The 27358-nt window shown below is 40.3% G+C and overlaps 1 protein-coding gene across 1 annotated transcript in view; it reads right to left on the bottom strand.

The window, feature by feature from the left end:
* DYNC2LI1 (dynein cytoplasmic 2 light intermediate chain 1) overlaps nt 1-27358 on the bottom strand; it is a 60832-nt gene continuing 33474 nt past the window's right edge. Inside the window, exons 10-13 of the mRNA XM_089677846.1 lie at nt 27020-27090; nt 26842-26939; nt 21363-21455; nt 1-1142 (exon numbers count right to left, since the gene is read on the bottom strand). Coding sequence (XP_089533972.1) covers nt 1074-1142; nt 21363-21455; nt 26842-26939; nt 27020-27090 — 331 coding nt within the window. The 3' untranslated portion in view covers nt 1-1073. The remainder of the gene's footprint in view (nt 1143-21362; nt 21456-26841; nt 26940-27019; nt 27091-27358) is intronic.

Here is a 27358-nt window from a genome sequence, read left to right as displayed (position 1 = left end):
TGAATTTTTATTTTTATTTTTTTTTTTTTTAAGTGCAATAACAAATGGACATACAGTAGTACAGGGGGCCGGACAGTACATAGTCAGCATTGTGAAACACAGTATTTGTTATGCATGAGACTGTATAAATTCATCAATTACAAAGAAAATGCTGAATTCCATTTTTGTGACATATCAGATCAGTGAACAATAAAACAAAAAGCCAAACTAACATTTGACAACTGTGAATATGTACATTTTTTAAATAAAGCAATTAAAAGAATGAATGCTTGTTGGAAGCCTGTGTATAAATGACTACTCCAGGCAGTTCTGTGATGAGAAGGGGTGGTGGTATGTCTATTCTTTGTCATTCAGCGGTTTGTGCATGTATAAGCTGATCTCCTGCTATTTCAGTGTTTTCACAACAGACTGTTCACAGCATAGAAGTAAATCAGTAAGTCAGCTAACAAAGGAATCTTCTACTCTTCCTACCAGTGCATCCCCCACAGTTACTACCTTTTGTACCACTAGCCCCTCCCTCCTAGATTGTAAGCTCCAAGGAGCAGGGCCCTCTTATCCCTCTTGTATTGAACTGTATTGTTGCTGTATTGTCTCCCATTACATTGTAAAGCGTTGAGCAAGCTGTTGGCGCTATATAAATCCTGTATAATAATAATAATAATAATAATAATAATAAATCAGCCTTCAGTATCCATATGCAATATTTAACATTTAAGACTTCCAGTGTGCCTAGTTCTGCCCTAAACCTTAAATGTAATAGTAAATATGTAAAAAAACAATGATTTACAGTATATACTGTGCTAGCGTACCCAATCTACAACTTGTCACAACGCTTTTTGTTATGTGTTTATATGTAATCTATTGCTATGACTAACAAAATATTTCCTTTTTTTATACATCCATTTGCGATGTTTGAATATTATTGGGGCTTGAATTAAAACGTGAAAAGAACAAAACTGATACAGAAGAATTTATTGTACACGTATATATGAAACAAACATTTATTACAGGTATTTATCATTTAATAAAATACAGTTAGATTATAAAATAATCTACACAAATCTGTAGTTATATCATGTATGAGATCCAAGGGACATCGACTTCCAGGACTTATCAGCATTTCTTTTGTATTGTTCAAGTTCCTTCAAAGAAAAAAGGAAGCAAGTTTCAGATATGTTTTCTTAATAAGGTATGTACAGAAAAGAACTACAGTATATGTACAGACAAAAAGGTAATAAAAGAATGAGTACAGAAAAAATTTAATAAAAAGAAAATGTAATAAAAGATAATGTACAGGAAGAACATGACATGTGCAGTCTTAAAGAAAAACGAGAAATGGAGTACATGACTGAAAACTTTAAATATATTAAAGCATTTCCATGGTGAAAATGTAAAATCATACAGTTGTGGCCAAAATTATTCAACCCCCACTGAAATTGAGTGTTTTGGCCAGTTTGACATTGCTTTTGATCATTCAGTCATCTTGCTTACATTTACATTAAAGAGGCACTTGTAGGTCAGACAAATATAACATAACAGTTATAATGAAATAACCACAAATGTCTTTTCTGTGCTCACAGCATTATCAGTTTTATTCAACCCCCAAGTGACATTCAATCTTAGTACTTAGTACAGCATCCTTTTACAGTTATAACAGCTTTTAAACGTGAAGCATAGCTTGACACAAGTGTCTTGCAGCGATCTACGGGTATCTTCGCCCATTCTTCATGGGCAAAGGCCTCCAGTTCAGTCACATTCTTAGGCTTGCGCACTGCAACTGCTTTCTTTAAGTCCCACCAGAGGTTCTCAATCGGATTTAAGTCTGGTGACTGCGATGGCCACTCCAAAATGTTCCAGCCTTTCCTCTGCAACCATGCTCTAGTGGACTTGGAGGTATGCTTGGGATCATTGTCCTGTTGAAAGGTCCAACGTCTCCCAAGCCTCAGGTGTGTGACGGACTGCATCACGTTTCCATCCAATATCTCCTGGTACTGAAGAGAATTCATGGTACCTTGCACACGCTGAAGCTTCCCTGTACCTGCAGAAGCAAAACAGCCCCAAAGCATGATTGACCCTCCACCATGCTTCACAGTAGGCAAGGTGTTCTTTTCATCATAGGCCTTGTTCTTCCTCCTCCAAACATAGCGTTGATCCATGGGCCCAAACAGTTCTAATTTTGTTTCATCAGTCCACAGAACACTATCCCACAACTTTTGTGGTTTGTCCACATGGCTTTTGGCATACTGCAGTCGACTCTTCTTATTCTTTGGAGACAGCAAGGGGGTACGCCTGGGAGTTCTGGCACGGAGGCCTTCATTACGCAGTGTGCGTCTTATTGTCTGGGCTGAAACTTCTGTACCCACATCTGACAAATCTTTTCTCAGTTCCTCAGCAGTCACACGGGGACTTCTCTCCACTCTACGCTTCAGGTAGCGCACAGCAGTCGAAGTCAGCATCTTCTTTCTGCCACGACCAGGTAGCGTTTCAACAGTGCCCTTTGCCTTGAATTTGCGAATGATGCTTCCTAAGGTGTCTCTTGGTATGTTTAACATCTTTGCAATCTTCTTATAGCCATTGCCCTTCCTGTGAAGAGAAATCACCTCTTCTCTTGTCTTCCTGGACCATTCTCTTGCCTTCACCATGTTTGTAACCACACCAGTAAATGTCTAGAAGGAGCTGAGTATCACAGTCATTTTAAAGCTGCCTAATTGGTGCTTATTATGCTTGATTGCTGCTCGGTGACATCCACAGGTGTTTTCAATACCTGATGGAAAGCACCTGTATGAACCTCTGTTCTTCAGAGTGGTAGTCTTTAAGGGGTTGAATAATTGTGGCAATGAAGAAACCACATAAGAACCATTTACTACTGTATTACATAAACAATTGATGTCATTTTAGTTGCATTTGGGTAGTTACAACGTCCTTGTAGGATTTGATTCTGAATACAATTCCAAATGTACACTATAGTCCCTAAACCCCTTTACAGCATTGGGGGTTGAATAATTTTGGACACAACTGTATATTCATTTCCACATTGTATTCAATTAATTATATCCTACTCCTAATAATCTGAATGAACTTGAAGTTTGGGGATCTTCACAAAGGAAGATTACAAACATTTACTTCCTTGAATTCTGTGACCTGTAGTCACTATGCCCTGTGAGTAAGCACTGCTGTGTCACACATTTCACAGAGCCTGCCTTCTGCACTACAGAGGAGCTGAGAGAAGGAGTTTCAGGAGGCGGAGTCAGTACAGGATTCATTGCTTGCAGGCAGCAAGGTACCATGGGATATGTGGTCCTTAGAATTCAAAAGTAAAACAGCAGAGGAGAAGCTGCAAAGCATACAGGGAATTGGAGGAAGTTGTTGAAAGAGACGACTAGCAGACAGGCAGAGCTCACAACATGAAAGGAGACTTTTCAAGTAAGCTTATATTGGATTGTGAAATATAACTATTGTTTGTATTGTTATTACAATGCCGCTGTTATAAAACAAAGGTGTATGCTGTGAACATATAGCTTATTTAACTGTTATACTGCAACCTCTGTAAGGCTTGCTGCAGTGGCAACAGGGGGTTTTACACACACTCCTGGTGGCTGTGTGTACACTCAGCAAGTCGACTGCTGGCTTTCCAATTACAGCGATCCAGCGGCTGTACAGCTGCCTGATACCTTTATGAGACATGTCTGCCCTGACACGACCCACCCTCACATTGGGGGACCCCTGTGTGGAGGGGAGGGAGACCAGCTGACATCCAAATATCCATTTGCCGATTTCCCCTACATAGAATGAACCCGAAAACGATGTGTAAAACATCACGCCCCAGTTTCTGGTGACCCTTTCCCTGGCCTTTGTGTCCTGAAAAGAAGCTACTGGAGGGCAATTTGCAGGGAAAATTATTATATCACATAGGGGACTTTTTGTCCCCTATGTGACATGAATAAAGTTTTATAGAAAGTAAAAAAAAAGAAAAAAGTAAAAAAATAAACCTACACACACTCATTTAAAAAAAAAAAATTGAGCTCATCTCACCCTCATGCACACGTACACACAAATGGAACTGCACCCATTGGGGGCGCTTATGTATAAAAACGTGGCCTGCTATACATGTTACAAATTGGACCACACACTGGAGTGACAGCAATAATCCTAGGGCCATTATTCATGGTTAATTCCAAAATAATGACCTGTAGGGGCTTTTAAAGCGTCACTTGGGGAAAATATAGAGTACCAAAGTTTGTCATTTTGCATGCACATACAAATTTAAAGCTTGACATGTTGGGTATCCATTTACTTGGCATAACGCCATCTTTTATTTTTTATTAACAAAATGGGTAATATATTGCTTTTGTGTACCCTAGAATTAATTTTAGCGTATTTGTTGCACTTGATAAAACTTTGCGCAAATATGTGGCATATAAAATTGAAACTATCATCACTTTTTTCTCTATGTTGTCTGCATTCAGAAGATATACAATGTTTGGAGGTTTTAACTAATCTTCAGGCCTAAAATGATTTTTTTTAAACGTGCACAAAAAAACACAAACTCTGGCAGTGAAAAGGTTAAACAAAGTAATTTGTGATTTACCTTTTTTAAACTCCAGAGTAGTACATCTCTGTAATATACTGTTATTCTGATAAATTCATTTTACAAAGTTATATAGATATGCAGAGTGACACGTCAGCATGACATCTGGAAAAAGAAGGCAACAAGTGCCAAATTCTTAGAGATGTCTGGAAACAAAGCCATGTTTGAGCAAAGGGCAGCTGTACTCTGCCACTACGACAGATATCCTTATCTCACTATCTAAAGAACAAAAATGAGTCCTTTAATTATTTTACGCAATAGCTTTCTCTCTTAGTAATAAATCCACATTTATTTACGCATTCTATGAAACCATTTAAAGTAACGTAACATTAGGTTACTGGTTTCAAAGGTGAAAAACTGTTTGATAAATGCAAAAAAAAAAAACCCCCGAAAATGCTGATCCTACTAGAAATCCTGTGAGCTCGGAACTTCCTGTAATGAGTTTACAATGCTGCACTGAAATCGCAATAGGTGTTATCAGCCCTGGCCAGTGAATTAGGGGACACCTCCCCCATCTTATGGATATGATGAGACGGGGAAGTGTTCTGTAGAGTGATTGGCCACGGCTGTAACAATTGGGGTAAAATCCAGGTGTGTACGTAGCCATGTGCCCTTGGAGATGCACTGCTGCAAGGAAGAAGGTAAGTAGCCGCTACACACTGCAACTCTTTTGCATGCCATAAACAACAACAAAAAAAAAAAGGTGGCTGGAGTTAAAAAATTTTAAGTTAGTACACCTTTTAAAAAAAAATGGAAAGGGGAACGAATACCCTACACCTGCCCCACCCCATACCCATGATCCTCACTGTACTAACCTCTGGGGGTGGTGAGATGTCAGTGTCTATGCAGTAGCAGTAGGTGTAGCGGTTCAGGGATTTAAAACCTCCGCTCGTCTCCCCCTTCCCTTTGCAGGGCTTCTGGGATGGATCACAGCAAATATGTGTTTGGTCAGCACTGGTTTGTGCTGGAACAGAATCACTCTGATCCATCCCAGAAGACATGCAGAAAGCAAAAAGAGAAAAGCAGGAATATCAGATCCCTGGATCACTACACCAGCTTCATATACACTGACAGCTTATCACCCATGGAGGTAAGTACAGAAGGGATTGGGGGAAATGAGGTGGCTGTAAGGTGTTCTCTTTTTTATTTTTTTCTGAAAAGGTGAACTAAAGCATTAAAAACACATGTTGTCACAGAAACAGATTTGTAACCACTTTTGCCTTCAGTACTGACTGTTATGCAGATCATTTCTGGCTTCCTGCTTACTTGTCCCAAGTCATTGACACAAAACGTTTCGGAGCCAGAGGTTGCATATGACAGGCAGAAAACTATTTTTAAGAGGAGGTCGGTGTTTGTATTTCTCTCTTGACAGATTTGGTTTAAGACCATTTTTTTGCACATGATCAGCCATACACACTTCACGCAAATGAAGCCCAAAGTGATAAATTGGAGAAATACAACAAGGAGACTTTGCCTATGGGGGAAGTACAAATGTTCCGCCATTATTTGTTCCCAGAGGATAATTTTCTTATTCAAATAATTACATGACAACTGAGAATTTTGGCAAATAATAATTCATACATAACCTGGATCTGAGAGGTATAGTTACATACAGTGCTGTGAAAAAGTATTTGGCCTCTTCCTATTTTTTTTTTGCATTTTTGTCACAGTTAAATGATTCAGATAATCAAACAGATTTTAATATTACGCAATGATAACCTGAGCAAATACAAAATGCTGTTTTTAAATGATGATTTCATTTATTATGGGGAAAAAAGCTGTCCAAACCTGCCTGGCCCTATGTGAAAAAGTAATTGCCCTCTAAGCCTATTAACTGGTTGTGCCACCCTTGGCAGCAACAACTGCAATCAAGAGTTTGCAATAACTGGCAACAAGTCTGTCACATCGCTGTGGAGGAATTTTGGCCCACTCTTTGCAAAATTGTTTTTATTCAGCCACATTAAAGGGCTTTCAAACATAATTGGCTTGTTTAAGGTCATGCCACAGCATCTCAAAAGGATTTAAATCCGGACTTTGACTAGGCCACTCCAAAACCTTAATTTTGTTTTGTTTTTGTTTTTTGAGCCATTCAGAGACGGACTTTGCTTGTGTGTTTTGGATCATTGTCCTGCTGCATATGCGCTTGAGCTTAAGGTCACAAACTGATGGCCAGACATTCTCCTTCAGGATTTTCTGGAAGAGCGCAGAATTCATGTTTCCATCAATTATGGCAAGTCGTCCAGGTCCTGAAGCTGCAAAGCAGCCCCAGACCATCATATTGCCACCACCATGTTTGACTGTTGGTTTGATGTTCTTTTTATGAAATGCCGTGTTTTATGTCAGATGTAACAGGACGCACACCTTCCAAAAAGTTCAACTTTTGTCTCATCAGTCCTCAGTCTCATCAGGATATTTGCCCAAAAGTCTTGAGGATAAATCAAGATGTTTTTTGGCAAATGTGAGACAAACCTTTGTGTTCTTTTTGGTCATCAATGGCTTTCACCTTGGAACTCTCCTATGGATGCCATTTTTGCCCAGTCTCTTACTCATTGTTGAATCATGAACACTGACCTTAACTGACACAAGTGAGGCCTCCAGTTCTTGTTGTTCCGGGTTATTTTATGACCTCCTGGGTGAGTTGTTGTTGTACTCTTGGAGTAATTTTGGTAGGCTGGCCAATCCTTAGAAGATTCACCACTATTTCACGTTGTCTCATTTTGTGGATAATGGCTCTCAACATGGTTCACTGGAGTCCCAAAGTCATAAACATAGCTTTGTAACCCTTTCCAGACTGATACATGTCAATTACTTTGTTTCTTGAACATCTTTAGATCGCGGCATGATGTGTTGCTTTTTTAGATCTTTTAGCATGCTTCACTTTGCAGACAGCTTTTATCCTCCTACTCCTCGACCTCTCCGCTGCCTTCGACACAGTCGACCACCCCCTCCTCCTCAAAAAACTACACTCTCTCGGCCTCAGAGATTCCGCTCTCTCCTGGCTCTTGTCCTACCTATCACAACGATCCTTCAGCGTTACCTATAACGCTACCACCTCCCCCTCACTCCCCCTCTCTGTTGGGGTCCCTCAGGGCTCCGTCCTCGGGCCCCTTCTATTCTCCATCTACTCCTCCTCCCTTGGCCAACTCATACACTCTCACGGCTTCAACTACCACCTATATGCCGGCGACACACAAATCTGTCAACCCCTCGCTCACCCCCGCAATTTCCGCCCGAGTCACAAACCTACTAAACGACATATCAGACTGGATGTCGCTCCACTTTCTTAAACTGAACCTCTCCAAAACTGAGCTCCTAGTCTACAACCCAGCCCGCACACCACCCCCCACTGACTTCTCCATCACATCCAACAATGCCTCTATCAGGCCCGCCCCACAGGCCAGAGTACTTGGGGTCATTCTAGACTCCAATCTATCCTTCCAGCCACAAGTCGAATCACTAACTAACTCATGCAGACTCCACCTCCGCAACATCGCCAAAATCCACACTTTCCTAACCCCAGAAACCACTAAACAGCTCATCCACTCCCTCATCATATCACAACTCGACTACTGCAACTCCCTCCTCACTGGCCTGCCTCGCCACAGGCTATCCCCACTTCAGTCGATCCTGAACACGGCAGCCAGACTCATCCACCTTACCAACTGCTCCGTTTCCGCCACCCCCCTCTGCCAATCCCTCCACTGGCTTCCGATTGCACAACGGATCAAATTCAAAATCCTAACACTGACAAACAAAGCTGTCCACCATACTGCCCCAAACTACATCACCGACCTAATATTCAAGTACCACCCAACACGCACACTCTGCTCCTCACAAGACCTCCTTCTCTCTAGTTCCCAAGTCTCCTCCTCCCATGCCCACCTCCAGGATTTCTCCAGGGTGTCACCCATACTCTGGAACTCCCTACCCCAATCCATCAGACTATCACCTACTCTCCTCTCGTTTAGGCGCACCCTGAAAACCCACCTCTTCAGGGAAACCTACCCCACCCCCTGCTAATTGCCGATCTCATCCACTCTTCCAACCACTCCATCCCCCACAGCTATCTCCTCCTGTACCACTATCTACTCCCTCCTAGATTGTAAGCTCGAAAGAGTAGGGCCCTTGAACCCCTCGTGTATCACATTGTATTGGTATTGTTCTGTCACATGTTCTGTCTCCCTTTGTAATGTACAGCGCTGAGCGAACTGTTGGCGCTTTATAAATACTGTATAATAATAATAATAATTTAAGTGATTTTTTAATTCAACAGGTCTGTCTGGAATCAGGCCTGGATGTGGCAAGTGAAATTTAACTCAGCTTTCTAAAAAATATTTAATTACAGTTAATTCATGAGTTAGCAAGAGGGGGGGGGGGGTAATTACTTTTTCATGTAGAGCCAGGCAGGTTTGGACAGCATTTTTCCCTTAATAAACAAAATCTTCATTTAAAAACTGCATTTTGTATTTGCTCAGGTTATCTTTCTGTAACATTAAAATTTGTTTTACAATTTGAATCATTTAAGTGTAACAAAAATGCAATAGAAAAAATCAGAGGGGGACAAATACTTTTTCACAACACTGTAGTTAGATGTTCTTCTAGATTCTTTAATGACTTCCTGGATGAATTGTTGTGCTCTTGGAGTAATTTTGGTAGGCTGGCCACTCCTGGGAAGGTTCACCACTATACCAAGTTTTCTCTATTTGTGGATAATGGCTTTCACCGTGGTTCTCTAGAGTCCCAAACCCTGAGAAATGGCTCTGTAACCCTTTCCAGACTAATACATGTCAATTACTTTGTTTCTCATCTGTTCTAGAATTTCTTTAGATTGTGACATTATGTGTTGCTTTTTGAGATCTTTTAGCGAGCTTTACTTTGCAGACAGCTTCTATTTACCGCTCCATAAGAAGCACCTGACCATAAGACGTGCCTAGGTTTTTATAGGAGAAAAACAAGAAAAAAAATATTCTGAACCAATGGACTGCACACATAGTACAGGAGATGACCAGAGACTGAGGACATAGTACAGGAGATGACCAGAGACAGCGGACATAGTACAGGAGATGACCAGAGACTGCGGACACAGTACAGGAGATGACCAGAGACTGCAGACAGTACAGGGGATGACCAGAGACTGCGGACATAGTACAGGGGATGACCAGAGACTGCGGACATAGTACAGGAGATGACCAGAGACTGCAGATACAGTACAGGGGATGATCAGAGACTGCGGATACAGTACAGGAGATGACCAGAGACTGCAGACACAGTAAAGTAGATGACCAGAGACTGCGGACACAGTACAGGGGATGACCAGAGACTGAGGACAGTACAGATGACCAGAGACCGCAGACAGTACAGATGACCAGAGACCGCAGACAGTACAGGGAATGACCAGAGACTGCGGACAGTACAGATGACCAGAGACTGCAGACAGTACAGGGGATGACCAAGAGACTGCAGACAGTACAGGGGATGACCAGAGACTGTGGACCTTTGGGGAGAGAGGGGGAGCGGGTACCTGAATTTGAGTTGTCCTAACTTTAGTGTGGGCACCCGGCTGTGATAGCCGGTTGCCCACTGCGCATGCGTGAGAAGCGCCGCGCTTTGTGAATTTATTTATTTATTTCAGGTACTTATATATAGCACTGTCAATTTACGCAGCGCTTTACATACATATATTGTACATTCACATCAGTCCCTAACCCTCAAGAAGCGTACAATCTAAAGTTCCTAACTTACATTCATACATACTGTATACATACTGGGGCCAATTTAGACAGGAGCCAATTAACCTACCAGCATGTCTTTGGAGTGTGGAAGGAAACCGGAGTACCCGGAGGAAACCCACGCAGTCACAGGGAGAACATGCAAACTCCAGGCAGGTGGTGCCGGGGTTAAGATACGAACCAGCGACCCTAGTACTGCCAGGCGGAAGTGCTAACCATTTAGCCACCGTGCTGGGCCATTCACAAAGCGTGGCGCTTCTCACGCATGCGCAGTGGGCACCCAGCTGTCCAAACTAAAAATGCCGGCACGGGAAGACTGCACAATGCTGGACCGAGGAACAGGTAAGGTTCTGCTGCAGAGAAGACCTGAGCGGCCGGCCCAGTATTCTGACATGGTGTCGGCGGCGGAAATACCGGACCTGCCACTCCAAATGTGCTGCATAAGACGCACTGACATGTTCCCCCCCTTTTTGTGCGGAAAAAAGTGCATCTTATAGAGCGAAAAATACGGTAAGTGATTTCTTGATTCAACAGGTCTCTCAGTAATCAGTCCTTGAGATTTCCAAAAAATTGAGTTAATCACAGTTCATTCACGATTTAGCAAGGGGGGAGTAATTACTTTTTCACGTAGGGCCAGACATGTTTGGACAGTGTTTTTTCCCTTAATCATCAAAATCATATTTTAAAAAAGGCATTTTGTATTTACTCGGGTTATCAATGTGTAACATTAAAATTAGTTTAATGATCTGAATCATTTAGGTGTAACAAAAATGCAAAGAAATACAAAAATCAGGGGACAAATACTATTTCACAGCGCTGTGGCTATACACAAGTCCTACAAATCCATATCAACCAAAATACAACCTACAGAGCATGGCCCAACCTGCCCCAGTGGGAAGGGGGGGGGGAATGAATTCCCTCCTGATCCCCAGGAGGTGATATGGAATAAAAGCACAGCTCAACCATTAGTGTGAGAAATCCCTAAAAGCAGATATTTTTTCGGCCCATGTACATGAGGCCAAAAGAGAACCAGTACAGTGAGATGGTACCCATTTTTCTACGTGTACAGTATCCTGTAGCAAGCAGTTGGGGACAGACCTATCCAACCAGTACCCACAGTTTATATTTACAATTTATTTCAGGTACTTATACAGCGCCATCAATTTACGTAGCGCTTTACATATATATTGTACATTCACATCGGTCCCTAACCCTCAAGGGGTCTACAATCTAAAGTCCCTAACTTACATTCATACATACACATACTAGGGCAATTTAGACAGGATCCAATTAACCTACCAGCATGTCTTTGGAGTGTGGGAGGAAACCGACATACCCGGAGGAAACCCACGCAGGCACAGGGAGAACATATAAACTCCAGGCAGGTGGTGCCGTGGCTGGGATTCGAACCAACGGCCCTAGTACTGCCAGGCGGAAGTGCTAACCATTTAGCCACTGTGCTGCCCTATTAGATTCCGGGAGTGGGATATTCTGATTGCACTGCTCTGTATTCAGAGATGATTATAAAAAGTGGGATCCATGAGCACAGGTAACTGAAGAGGTAACTCTCGGTTATTGACCTTAAACTATTATCATTTGTGGAGCTGATAAACAATTTACAACATAGTAGTACTGTATAATATAAGCACAAACTTATCCCTACATATGCCAAAAGCAAACTTAATGATAAGAAAGAAGCAACAGTTAACTGTAGGGTTATTATAGGTCCGGCACTGGAATAAGTTATTAACGGAAATTTTGGGGTTTTTTTCTGTCAAGCTAGCAATATTCCAGTAAAGTGCACTTCTCTAGATAATCAATGACAAGCCCTAAACTAATATGCTTGTCTACAATGCGGTAGTGCAGTACAAAACCAAAAAAGCTAACACTATTATTGGTAAAATGCTGAAACAGGTTGCTAAAGTCAATTTCTTTTTATTTTCTGTCAAGCTATTGTTACAGACAAAATTTGGAAATATCTCTACTGGTCTCTTGAAACCTGGAAAGAACCCCACATTCTAGTTTAGCTGCACACCAACCTCTTTAAAAGCTGGAATTAAAGGACAACTTTACCTTTGGTAAAGGAACCTGGACTTATACTTACAGTACCTTCAGGCCTGCTCTAGTGCTCTTATTGCTTAGAGTTCTGGCCCTTCTTCTTCCAGGCCAAGCTCTGCTGCACAGGTGAAGAGGCTAGTGTCATAACAGATTCAGGTATTTACAGCAGTTCCATTAAAAGATAAATGAAATGTTTTAATGAAAGATAACTGCATTAATTTGTAACGTTTATCTATTTGAAACTCAGCTTTGAACAAAACACTGATGGACTTTATGAGTGATATGGTCCGATGCCCATGCAACAGTTTTTTTTAAAGAGTTCTGATATGTAGATTCAGGTAGTTCTTATTTGCACCATGTTAAGAATATGTTGCTGTTGGCTGCGACAAAGTAAAAAAGAATTACTGCCAGGTCAAAGATAAGCGAATTGGTGGTAATTACAACAAATTCTAAATTGGCATACAGAGACACACCACTACCTAGAGTGGGGCATGTTTGCATTGTGAAGCAGTCATGAATGTGACAGGTTACCGCTCAGGGCTCGAGGATTTCTAGGAGATCAGCAGCCACCAGCATTCTAGCAACCAATGATGTATCCTAGGCCCCATTCAGCTGCCAGCCAGGAGATTCCTCGGCCACCAGCTGAATGTAAAAAAAAAAAAGGCTCTGGGGATGCTGGCTGATACAAATACCCAAATATCCCAACTAATCCCTCCACTGGCTTCCCATTGCCCAACGGATAAAATTCAAAACATTAACAATAACGTATAAAGCCATTTATAACCCCAAATTACATCACCAATCTGGTCTCCAAATATCACCCAAACCGTCCTCTCCGCTCCTCGGAAGACCTCCTGCTCTCTAGCTCCCTTGTCTCCTCCTCCCATGCTCATCTCCAGAACTTTTCCAGAGCTTACCCCATCCTCTGGAACTCTCTACCCCAATTTATCAAACTAGCACCTACTCTGCCCACTTTTAGGTGATCTCTGAAAACCTATCTCTTCAAGGAAGCCTATCCTGCCCTCAGCTAATAATGGAATCTTCTACTCTTCCAACCAGTCCATCCCCCATAGTTACTACCTTTTGTACCACTAGCCCCTCCCTCCTAGATTGTAAGCTGCAAGGATCAGGGCCCTCCTTTTCCTCTTGTATTGAACTGTATTGTTGCTGTATTGTCTCCCGTTATATTGTAAAGTGCTGAGTAAACTGTTGGCGCTATATAAATCCTGTATAATAATAATAACTATGGCAATGGCCATAGTTGGTCAATAAAGGCACTCTCTCACCCGGCAGCTAAATGTGGCCTTGGGTGAGTCATTTGTTGCTGTATGACAAAAAGTTAACTCTAACCATATTCTATCCTGCAACATCCCAAATGTAACAGTTACAAACATTAGATTCAGAGACCCCCCCCTGGGACTTTTAAGGCAGAGACAAAATTGAGTGTATCATCTAAAAAGTATCATTCTTTATTACAAATGCACTAAAAATAACAATTAAAATAGACCAAGAGGCCAGATGGTTTTATTGACCTGTTGGTCTATTTTATTGTTATTTTAATGCATTTATAATAAAGAATGATACTTTTTAGGTGATACACTTGATTTTGTCTCTGCCATAAAAGTCCCAGAGGGGACTCTGGATCTTGTGTTTGTAACTGTTACATTTGGGATGTTGGCAGGATATATTATGGTTAGATATCACTCAGCTCAGTTAACTTTTTGTCACTGTTAGATAGCAAATACCTTTATTGCCGTCTCTTTCTGGTGTTAAGTGATTCTTACTGGACAAGCCACTTTTTTAGCCCAACATGGCTGAATATCAAGGCAAGGAGAGGGATAATTTTATGTCCAATCTTTGCCAAGATTTTTGGCAGAAAGAATTGGTTGAGTCCGAAATTTCCTTTATTTTCTTCAATTTTAGCAGTATCCTAGAGAAAAAAAAATTGCTTCTTTTTTGGCATATTAGGTCAAAGATAATCTGAAAGAGGGTTTAAATCCTTTTGGATTACAAGTGCAAATTTTTCCATCTTTTGATAACATCGATCAAGACTTTAAAACAGCACGAGAAAATAACCTCAAAATAGTGTTCAGCAACTATGATGACACTATTGATTAAAGAGTATCAGAAATGTATAAACGATTGGAGAACAGAACGGATGCTATTCATACCCAATTAATGCTACTGAGAGCACACTCACTTTTCCCTGAAGCTGAAACTAGACTCAAAAACCATTTGCAAAAATTCGACGAAAACATCTTAATTAAAAAGGAGAAAAAGTTTCAGAGGGACAAGAGAGCATTTCAGGACAATGCCTATAAATGGCACCATGAACATAATGTAAGTAATGGGCATAATGACAGTATTTACCTAGAATTGATGATATTTACCTGTATCTTCATGCATGTCTTCCTTCTCTTCCCAGTCTTCCTCCCACCAGCACAAACGTAGCCGCCTTGGTAATGTTTCACCTGACAGTTCTTATACTGAACACTTTTCTTCTACACATTCAGGTAATTTGCAGGGGATAAATTCCCTGAACAATGCATGTGGTGATATGGTCATTTCCCATGCTTCTGCTTCTACAGGTGTTGGGTCTTCTCACACCACTATACCCAGTACTAATATGGAGGGCTCAAATCCCCCCCATACACAAGGGACTACTTTTTTAGGGCAAGCACATGCAAACACAGTAACACGTCAAGGAAACTTGAAAATGTATGTTAAAAAGATGAAAAAAAATCAAACAAACCACATTGAACATTGTAAATCTGTCATCTCACCATCTCTCCTCTGATGATATCAGTGTTTTGTCTAAGTGCCTTACCTTTTGCCCTAATCATCAACTGGATAAATTTGAAATTATAAAAGATTTGCATCTTTCGCTCGCAATCTAATCTTGAAAAGCTTGTATGCCAAGAAACAACCTTCCCAAGACTGTGTTGGCACTAGCAGGGATGCTCGTGCCCTTGAACACTTGATCTCCCTGCTAAGTGACAATGAATCGGTCAATTTAGTTGATACACTTGATTTTGAAACTCTACTAAGTACAGCGGAGGATCAACCCCCAGAATCAGTGCCTAGTACTTCAGTTAACACCCTGAAAAAGAAATCAGATAAATTCCCTCAAGACAGCTCCAATCATAATGCTGCCACTTTCCTTAAATTGGTAAGTAAGGATATTCGGAAGCTTAAGGTGACCAACCCTGGGACAAGTAATCTCAGTATAGGTGAAAAATTACCATGAAACACTGTTGCCAAAAGTAACACAATACCAATAAAGCCCTCTGACAAGGAGGGCAATGTTGTTATGATGGACAACGAAAAATACGTACATATGTGCAATAAGATTCTAGCAAATAGAGTGGTATTGACTGATACGGAAATCCCTGATTGATGTGTACAACAAAGAATTCTAGTGGATAGAGCATATTATGACAACATCATTTCCAAAGACATTTGGGAGTTCGTTAGAACAGGCTTCCCTAGGGTGGCCACGTTCTTTGCCCTTCCGAAGGTACACAAGAATCCATCGAACATCCCGGGTAGACCCATCATGTCCGGGAGAAGAGCCATAACTGAGAACCTAAGGCAGGTTGTAGATCCCCACCTTAGACCCTTTGTCATCAGTTTGCCCTCCTATGTCCCAGACACTATACACCTATTACAAATTATGGATGGAACTCACGTCAGTGGTGATACTTTACTGGCCACCATCGACGTGGAAGCCCTATATAGCTCCATACCACACAATCAGGGTCTCTATGAGATACAGCATGTCCTATTCCAGAGAAGCCAACATGAACTGCAGTTGAACGAGTTCATTCTCTGCTCTCTAGATTACATTCTCAGGCACAATGTCTTCTCCTTCAACGCCTCCCACTTCCTTGAGGTGCAGGGTGTGGCTATGGGGACCTGTTGTGCCCCCTGCTATGCCAACTTGTACCTGGGGGAGTGGGAGCGTCTGTTGTTAAGGGACAATGATTTCTCGATGTATGCTGAACACAGCACATCGTGTGGTACCGCTACATCGATGACATCTTTGTCCTGTGTTAGGGTTCGGAGGATTCACTGAAGAAATGTCTTACATTCATGAATAACAATGATTGCAACCTACATTTCACCATGTCCTTCAGTAAATCGGAAATCACTTTTCTTGATGTACGTATTCAGAAAGGGGAAGATGGTCAGATATTCAGTGAACTCTTCTGCAAACAAGTTTCCACCCTCAATCACTTGTTGCATCTATCCCATAAAGCCAATATTTTAGGGCCAAAACGGAACTGCTCAAATGATCCACTCTTCAAAAAAGCAACCGATGTTCTAAGAACACACCTCTTGGAACATGGATACACAAACACCTCCCTTAAAAAAGGCATATAGACAAGTGTCCAAATTATCACGCCATAACCTGTTGTTTTCTAAGAAAAAAGCTAAACAGAATGAGACAACTAGAATTATTACCACATTTTCTAATCAATACAAATAGGTTAAAAGTATCATTAACAATTATTGGCATCTTTTGATCATGGATCCCTCTGTGGATCCTATGGTCTATGACCAGCCAGCCATCAGCTACAGGAGGGTCCCCTCTGCGGGTGATAGGCTGGTTCACAGTACGTTCCTAGGGGAGACCAGGGGTGACTCATGCAGGAAACTTGGTACATACCAATGCAGAGCATGTTCCTACTGTACTTTTCTGGATCTGCAATTCCATGTTTCCCAATGGACAGCTGTTCCATCCTAAGCATTTCGCAAATTGCACAACTGCAGGGGTAGGGGTAGTTTACCTACTCAGTTTGAGTGCGGATGCTTCTATGTTGGGAAGAATAAGATGGAATTATGGAGACACATCTATTGCCATGTAGCTAGCATATGCATAGGAGACACCAAACTACCACTAGATCACCATGTTGCCTTGGTACATGGCAACATAACCCCAAGAGTGCAATTTTTTGCCCTAGATAGGGTTCACTCTAACCCAAGGGGAGGCAACCTCAATAATTCCCTTCTACAACAAGAACTGAAGTGGATTTATAAACTCAATGCCACCACACTGCCCAGTTTTAAACCCTTCCATCAGGGCTTCTCTTAGGGGGGGAAATGGGCATTTAAGTGGAAGCTATTATTTTTATACCCTGTAATTCTGCTCACAGAAACACTATTTGGTCCGTTCTCCATGTTCTGTTTATATGTTATCGATTGTTTCTTACTATTGTAGTGATGTGGACCTTGTCCAACATAGGACCTCCAAATCATTTTTTGATGCCTATTATTCAACATGGTTCATCTCCTACCTATGTATATGTCGGAGTATTTGCATGTTCTCTGAGGCAGAATGTTTCTCTGAGTACTTGTTTAATGTGCGGGGCTGAATTCTGCTTTGCACCTATGGGACGCTGTAGGATTCCCCCCCCCCCTTTTTTTTCTGTTCTTTATCCACCAACCGGCCTGCATGGGCTCCCCCCTTGTTCCCTATGTGGAGAGGTGGAAGAATAATATGGTGGCCAATGGCGGGGATTGGGCTGTGGGTATTTCCCTGGGTGTGCTTTGCAAGCCATCCTCAGGCATGGTGGCCTTCTGACGTGCCGGTTACACGGTGACATGTGACATCATTCCGCCCATGGGCGGGGCGGTTACACGGTGACATGTGACATCATTCCGCCCATGGGCGGGGCGGTACCGGACGCTGCTGATATCAGGGGATTCCACTGTGGACACCGCCACTTGCTGCTGTTTGGCTGCTCAGTCTCGGACGCCATCTTTTCCCCACATGTCATTGGTCAGCTGCAGATGAGATTCCCTATTTCATAAGGACATTTATCTCCACACTACTTTACTGGTACATGACCGCTTTTGCTTTTGGATTCCACCTAAACTTGGTAAGTCTCTCAAGTATCTACAAACTTTGCAGTCCTTTAGTTTTTTTATCTCGATTTCTACCTTACTTACAGTTTGGACCCATATAATTAATTTCATGTTTGCCACTATAGATTTTTTTTTAACTTAACTTTGGACAATTATTGGCCATTTTTGATCTAGAGGCACCTAGTACAGCAACCTTATTTAGTTATTTTTTTAATTCCTTACATGCAACATTTTAGAACTGATGTACCCACTTCTTCCCCCGAAGAAGGAATTACTTTCCGAAACATGTTGGGATCTGGGATCTACTGGAAGAATATACTTTAACTGACCAAGTCAAGTTAGACGACTGGCAGTCTATGTTTAGTGTATATCTATGCTATTTGGGTACACTTATTATGTATCATCAGCAAAGTCCTACATTGTATTGAATGCAATGGTCAGATGGTTTTATTGACCTGTTGGTCTATTTTATTGTTACTTTGATGCATTTGTAATAAAGAATGATACTTTTTAGATGATACACTCTATTTTGTCTCTGCCTCAGTCACAGGAGGGTATCTGGATCTAGTGTTTGTATTTGTTACTGTATGGACACTCCAGGCTCAGTGCAGGCACAACACAAATCCTTGAATTAATTCTTATGCGACTTTGAAGCACCTATAATTTCCCAGCATGCATTGTAGAAGAAATGACAGCAAGCAAACGGCTGATTCATGATAATCCAGGCATTCCAAACCTTTCACCCATTGAAAATATTTTTGCGCATCTTGAAAACAAAAAACCCAACAAAGAAGATCCAGGACTGTTGAGCAGTTGGAATCCTATATCGGGCAAGAATGGGACAACATTCCCAAAATGCCAGCAACTGGTCTCCTCAGTTCCCAGACATTTCAAGAGTGTTGTTAAAAGAAGAGGACATGCTACACCATGGTAAACATGGCCTGTCCCAACTTTTTGTAATTAGGGTTGTACTCTGAATCAACAAGATGGCTTCAGCCTGACTCCACTCAGGCCATGCCCCAACTTTTCGGAGACGTTTTGCTGCCATCAGTTTAAAAAATTTTCTTAAAATGGTACATTTTCTCAGTTTACAGATTGTAAGCTCGAAAGAGCAGGGCCCTCAATCCCCTCATGTTTTGCATTGTATTGGTATTGTTCTGTCACATGTTCTGTCCCCCTTTATAATGTACAGCGCTGAGTGAACTATTGGCGCTTTATAAATACTGAATAATAATAATAATAATATGTTTTCTATTGTGAATAAAATATGGGTTTATGAGATTTGAAAATCACTGCATTCTGTTTTTATGTAGATTTTGCACCGCATCCCAAATTTTGTGGAATTGGGAATGTATTGAAGTGATTGTAAACCCTTACATGTACCTAGTAAAGTGACTGGCCTCAGGTGATACACAGAGATGAAACAAATGCTCCTACATAAGTTGTACCTGTCTATTTGCAGCCATTTCTTCTGTATTGTTGTTCAAAATTCAGAATTTACATAGCATTCCTTAGCTTCAGAAAGCAGGGGATGGCAAACTGACATCATACTATGCAGAGCTCAGTCAGAGCCGATTGGAGGGAAAGAACATACCCCTCCCCCCCTTCACACAGCATACAAGAACAGAGCTAAGGTTGTCAATCACAGTCTGTATGCTGGAGCTGCCATCACCTTTTTACCTCTTGCTGTCAGGAAAACTTGTCAAAAGTGACTCATGCTGACAGCAGAGGAATGAGGCATCAGGCAGAAATGACATGCAGGTTCGGGGCGATCCGACTTTGAAATCGTGCGACTTTCAGTGAAGTCAGATGACATTCTGACTTGAGGCGCGACTTGCAAGATATCTGCCCAGATGTCTATGCAAGTCGCAGCTGAAGTAGTGCATGCGCCGAGCCAGAATTGCACCGATATGACTGCTTTAATTGTGGACAATAGGGTGAGACTTGCCATGAGATTTGCAACACACATGACATGCCAAATCGCATGGCAAGTCGCACCCGGTGTGACCGGCGTGTTAATGGTCTGAACTGAAACTAATACACACTATAGAGGGATATGTTTCGTTCATATTAAATGTCAGGGGTTTACAACCACTTTAAACAATAAATCTAATATCAATCATCTACTGGATTTTAGTACAATAGCAAGCAACCAGTCAAGAATTAATGTTCTTTTCTAAATTGTCTGCTAGTCCTGATGCAATCCACAAAATTAAAGAACCCACACAAAGTGACACTATCACATGATACAAAATAGAAACGTATGCACAGCTGCAACAAAGGATGTTTGAAGACCATCATGAGAAAATGTTAACTTTTAAAAGTGCGGGTGGTACTTTGACAGTCCACAGGTGATGACATAATGCACAACTGATCATTTTGGAAAGCGTACATTAATATATGCTAAATAACATTAAAAAGCTCTTTCTTGTTTCCGTACAACTATTGTTATTTCTACAATCAGAACAATTATAGCTGTTCTTGGTAGAACAACTGCAAGGGGAAGGAACCAATGATCAAATCTGTTTGACATTTTAGTTTAAGTTTGGTTATAAAATACCACAGTATTTTTGATATGGTCAGGTAAACGAAAAACGCTACATATATAGCCCATCAAATTTTCCCCTATTGTGTCCATATTTGATAGCTATAATGGATCATCAAGGGTCCTACCAGTTCACATTTCCCTATGTGTAAAAAGGTATCCTCATCCTCCCTTCTCCCATGTAATCATCTTTAATCTCAATTTAATTTAACTGCAATCTTTACCTCTTTAATTAACTCTTTTCCTCCATATACTAGCTTAGTATTTGCTAACAGGAATGAACACACAGCAGCCACATCTTAATGGACAGGGATGCTTTTTTAAAAAAACATAAAAAATTTTCTGTCCCTCTTGCCGTTACCCGTAGCATGTTTCCCTTTTTACAATCTTTCAGAAATGTATTTGAGACACAGGTTCATGGCATGTAAACTATTACACAGTTTATCTTTGGTCGATAAGACAACCTCAGCTGTGAAACAATTATTTCCAGTCCTGTACATGGCTATATAGATAACTGCAGATGACCGATAGTTACCTCTCACAGAAACTTACATAAGGTTACACAGACACATACCTGATCCTTTTGGATCCTCATAGCATCAACATCCCTTTCTGCATACTGTGGATCTTTTGCTGGGTCCTTTATATCTTTGACATCATCTGTTTTCTACAGAAAAGAAAAAAAAACACATTTAGTTGTAAAGTACACCTGCATACTTGCTGAAGCTAGTAAAGTGACAGGTTCTTCAAAGTGGCTACATGTCCTTGAAACTTCCGCCACCTAAACCTCCATACTACAATAAGTGGTCTCAACGACCAATAGTAAGACAAGGAAGATGGAAGGGGACAGGATTAACTACCTGAGTCCCTGTGACATTTTTTCCTATATCCCCTTCAGCATTTTTCTTTCATTTTGAAGATGTTTTGATTCCTTCCATATTTTTTCTGAACAGATAGGGTTTTTTTTTTGCAGGTCTAGATATATTTTGTAAAACGAAATAGTGAGAAATAAGCAAAAAAATATTTTTCTTTACCCAATTGCTGACTGCCACATGTACAAAAATAGTTTTGTTGTTTGGGTATTTATTTGTATATATATGAGTGGGGTTTAAGTAGCAACAGTGAATTTATTGATTTTTTATAATATTTGTATTTTTCCTAATATTTTTATTTATTTAAATATATATATATTTCTTCCAGACACAAAGTTTATCATTGTATATATATGAGTGGGGTTTAAGTAGCAACAGTGAATTTATTGATTTTTTATAATATTTGTATTTTTACTAATATTTTTATTTATTTAAATATATATATATTTCTTCCAGACACAAAGTTTATAATTTTTCATTCGCAAAGTTTTTGCACATTTTTATTTCTTTGAATAACATGTTAAGATTTTTAAAGCATCGCCTATGAAAACTTTTAGGTACTGTAATTTGTCGCCATTTTGACCATGTTTGGTATCTATTTACTCGACACATCTTTTATATTTTACCAAATAATTTGTGTGCACTAAAATTTTGGTGTATATTTTTCTCAAAATTTCCCCTTGATAAATGGCAGAATGCAAATGCAAATATTGTAGAACAGCCACCATTTTATTCTCCAGGGCCTCTGCTTTCAGAGAATATATAATCTTTGGGAGTTCTAAGTAATTTTCTACCAAAACAATTTTGGATTTTAATATGTGTATGAAAAATGTAAAAACCTGTCCTAACTACTCTGTTTGATAACTGTAATTGGTAGTTTCTTCATGCAACCCTTGTACCATTTTTGCATTTGAAATGCACAATAAAAATATTGAACAAGAATAAAAAAAAAAAATTAAAAAAAATACATGCCCTGGACATCAAGTGGTTAATTTAGCAGTGGATCTGATTATATGTATGTTTACTTACTAGACTTAATTACTAAGAAGAAATAGTTGGAAAAAAAAGAGAAAAATTATTTTGTTAATGTAATTTGGGAACCCCAGATAGCCATTTCAAAATATAAACGACCAAGTTTGATGATTAAAATGTTATCCATGTTTTTTCTTCATGGGGGAATGTTTGAATCCGGTTGGTTGAGACGTGATCCAGCCTCCCCTACGCAATTTCGCAACAAAAGATTACTTCTAAAAGTGATGTATTGTTGTGTGGAAGCAAGTAATAGATCACTAAAGCAGTGATCTATTGCGGTAGGTAGAGGTTGAACAGCCCTGCACCATCTCTTCCCAAGTCTTGCAACTGACAGGCAGTGCCATGACGCCAGAAGGAGGCCTTCATAGGAGCTGAACATCTTTCTCCTGGTTCATACCTGCTTTGCCATAGTGAGGAGGGATGGCCATTCAGTGATAATTGTTTGCCCATGCCTATAAGAGGCACATGTAGAAACATGGTTACAGAGATTCATTCTACTCACTTTTGTAATGGACTACACCTTACAAAAAAGGATGAGACACTATGGGGTTTATTTACTAAAGCTGGAGAGTCCAAAATCAGACTCCTTTCTGCATAGAAACCAATCAGCTTCTAACCTCAGCTTGTTCAATGAAGCTTTGGCAATGAAACCTGGAAGCTGATTGGTTTCTATGCAGAAGGGAGTCTGATTTTGGACTCTCCAGCTTTAGTAAATAAACCCCTATATGTTGATGACAACAAGGTTGGTTACACAATTTGTATTTTGATGTTTTCTCCATCTGCTTTTGACATTTCATTTCTGACACTTATTCACAGCATGCTTGTTCTGGGTCTGTAACCTAAATGTACTCTCGGGTACCCTTCCTTTCTTCCCCCAGCAACAGTGGTGGGCAGTCCTTCTCTTAGACTGGGTCACAAAATGATATGTTAGTGTCACTCATTCCCAGAGTACTGTGAGCCCAGGCTGTGTTTAGACATCCTCCTAGGGGGCGGGCCTGTGACAACCTGAGCTCACAGAAAGTTAGATGAATGATGCTGACCAGGAAGAATGGTGACATCTAGTGGTGGAAACCAAGCACTGTAAGTGTCAGTTCCTGACTGAAGGCAAGTACTGCAGCAAAAATTGTTTTTTATTATTATTATTATTATTATTACTACATTTCCTGAGCATATTCCTCTTTATGTTAACTTGAGTTCTATTTGTAATGTCAGTTGTAGGTAGCATTTACCTTTGGTACAGGGGTATAAAGGGAACAAGAAACATTAACAATCATTCTGTGCCTTTAGCTCTGTTTTAAATCCAAATGTACTGTAAAGGCATCAATCAATTTACTATTCCGAGTCATAAGTAATGTGTTTCAAGCCAATTTAAGTAATTCAGTGATGAGGATCTCCCATGGGGTTGATCACCTTTTGTATGCAGGCATCAACAGAAATCTTTATCAAGAAAATTGAAAAATGTACTCATATTTTAGCACGGTTTTTGTTTTGTGTCTTAATTGTGCACAGCCTTGAACACAGGAAACATGTCGAAATGACATTACTGTACTGTACTATAAAACTGCAATAAAACTAATCACTATAATTGTAGATAAGGCTACAATCAGATCTGGCCAGCCAAAAAGATTTTTTCTTCGTACAAAGCTATTCGGGACCTGAATATAATACATAGTGGGCAATGTCAGATGACTGATTTTAGGATTGCCTGTTTCATTTACTTTTCATTTGAAATACTGTTAATTTTTTTTATAGATTAACTTTTTTAAAGATTTCCACAGCTGAACGATCTGTCTCTACATTGCCTGTATGACATATTAAGGAAAATTGTATTGAGAGGTTGCCAGTGCTGATTCCCTCCTTTTGAAGATGTTAACTGCCTGGTTACCCTGTTGATCCTATCGCTCCAATACTTTAAAAGTCACTGATCTGGAACAAGTTCTGATGTTGCAAGAAAAATAAGCTTTCATAAGCTGAACGGGGAACCTTGATTTTAGCTTTGCCACTACACTACATTATATTATACACAAATGAGGTTGGATTTACTAAAACTAAAGAGTGCAAAATCTGGTGCAGCTGTGCATGGTGGCCAATCAGGTTTTAACTTCAGCTTGTTCAATTAAGCTTTGACAAAAAAAAAAAAGAAGAAGGGGAGTGGTTTTTATGCAGAGCTGCACCAGATTTTGCACTCTCCAGTTTTAGTAAATCAACCCCAATGCATCCTTGTACTAAGAAACATTAGGACAATATTCTGGGGAAAATATCTAGGTATGCACTTATTATTTAAAGGATGTTTAAACTAAGAAAAATAATGTAATATATTGCAGCTTGCCAGTCTTTGTGGTAGCTGCATTAGTTATCTTTTTAAAGCTAAGTGCATTTTCTGTTAGTACAGAAAAATTGTTGATCTCATGAAATTTAGTGTCCTTGTAACTTCCTGTGGACTGAACTGACATCTCAAACAACATCATCAGCTTTCCCAGCTATCTTCTATGGACTACAAAGCAAAGCCCCTTTATGCAATGGAGTAAGGAGAGTGGGATGTGTTTGAAGTCCAAATCAGAAAATCAGCCTAAGATGTCAACCTTGCTCCTCCATAGAACACTGCCCCTCCATAGATACATTCTACTGAGTGAACGTAGTCCCCTTAGCACAGGAAGTGTGTTACTGGCAAGACCAAGTGGAGATAAAGTGAAAACAAGCATGAAAAAAAGACAACTAACGTAGCTGCCACATCTAAGGACTGATAAGCTGCAATATATTGCATATTTGTTATTTGGGTTTAGCTGCACTTTAAAAGTAATATCACAAAAAATTACTAGAAACTTTTTTTTTATTTCCTTTTTATCCAGCTGTTAACCTTTCAAAGTTAATTCTAAGGTTAAAGAGGATCTTCAGCCCCCCCTCCCCCCAAAAAAATAAAAGTCAGCACCTACAAATACTGTAGCTGCTGATTTTTAATAAAAGGACAATTATCTGTCCAGGGATCCAGCACTGTCCTCACATTGGCCAGTTCCTCGCCAGTCTTCGGGTCCATGGCGCTGGCATGTTTACTAAGGGAAGAGGACTGTGGCACCATGTAGAATCACAGCCGGCTTCCCAGTGTGCATGCATAAGCTTCGCTGCACTTTGTGAATGGTCCTTCTGGACATGTGACGTGTTCCAGAAGGCTGAGGGCAAAGAGGGAGCAACTTCCAATTAGACTGCCTAGACGATCCGATCAGAACTGGGTGTGGGTACTTGTCAAACCCAGGTACCCACTCCCCCCAAAAAGCAAATATGTTCAAAAGTGGTAGAGGAGTGGGAGAGGACGAGGAAGAAAAGTGGAACTTCCCCTTTTGGGAGAAGTTCCGCTTTCAAATTATAGAAACTGTTTACTACTAAACACTCAACAATTAAAAATGATTTCAAATGACACATCTGAATACCTAAAACTATACATATTCACATCCGCTACAAAATCAAAGTTATTTCTCTCCCAACAAAAGAATTAGAACTTGTTGGGAATGAATAAGAAAGGGACAAATTTACAACTTTGCTGTGGTTATGTCGCTAAAGAAGCTGTAGGGAAATGCAAGATGAAATGCACACCAAGGACCAAAGTTTCACTTATAACAGCAGCTTTGTTACAGAGAAATATTTTCATGATCAGTGAGATGTTTCTGCTGCAAAACTCTCAGAAAAAGAGGGCAGAAGAGACACTTTCCACCCACCACCATGCAGGAAAATCAATGGCACAAAAGTGTTACAGCTACTGAGTAATAGCTTGAAAAGCTGTCTCCTGTGGAACAGCAAACATTTACTATAGGTTTTATTAATAAAAAGTCTGACAACTAGATTCAACAAATATAAATAGATAAAATCACAATAGCTTAGTGATTAGCACTACTGCCTTACAGCACTGGGCTCCTCAGTTTTGAATTCCAACCAGGGCATCACCTGCATGGAGTTTGCATGTTCTCCCTGTGCTTAACTGGGTTTCTTTTTAGTATTCCAGTTTCCTCACTCTAAAGACATTTTGGTGAGTTAAATGGCTTTAGGGCATATATGCATGCACGTAAGATAGGGACCTTAGATTGTAAGCTCCTTGAGTGCAGGGACTGATGTGAATGTACAGTATGCAAATACTTGTATTCAATAAATACAATTTACCATGGCAGGAAAATGTCTTTCATAAATCTTCTTCCATAACTCCATGGGGGTGCGCACGTGAATCTGCCTCAGGTCACTATCGGATGCAGGGGGTGATCCTAAATATCAGAAGACATTTAGCTGCTTTAGAATACACCTTTTTTATAATGAAGGTAAAAAGAGTGATGACCAAACTCACCAATCTGACTGAAGGAATCCATTCCTGCTGGAATGACCAGCGGCTTGTTGTGATCAACTGACACAAGTTTGCTGAAAAATAATAATGAAATATTAAATACATTTATCATGTTGAGGCTGCGGTAGTAAGAACAGTAAACAGCCAGATGAAAAAGGAAGATGTTTCCAACAGTAGTCCATCAGATGTCATCATTCTGTTCAGCACAGCGAGAATTAAAAAAATCTGATAGACTTCTGTAGCAAAATCTCTGTTTAGCCCTTTGCTAAATGTAGTGACAAAGGGCAGCCATACATTATTATTATTATACAGTATTTATAAAGCGCCAATGGTTCGCTCAGC

Source organism: Staurois parvus, unplaced genomic scaffold, assembly GCF_062004578.1.
Source record: "Staurois parvus isolate SC_StPar_1 unplaced genomic scaffold, SC_StPar_1.0 ptg000192l, whole genome shotgun sequence".
In the NCBI taxonomy this organism is placed as follows: domain Eukaryota; kingdom Metazoa; phylum Chordata; class Amphibia; order Anura; family Ranidae; genus Staurois; species Staurois parvus.
The sequence above is the reverse complement of the archived record's forward strand: the minus strand, read 5'-3'. Positions and strand labels throughout refer to the sequence as shown.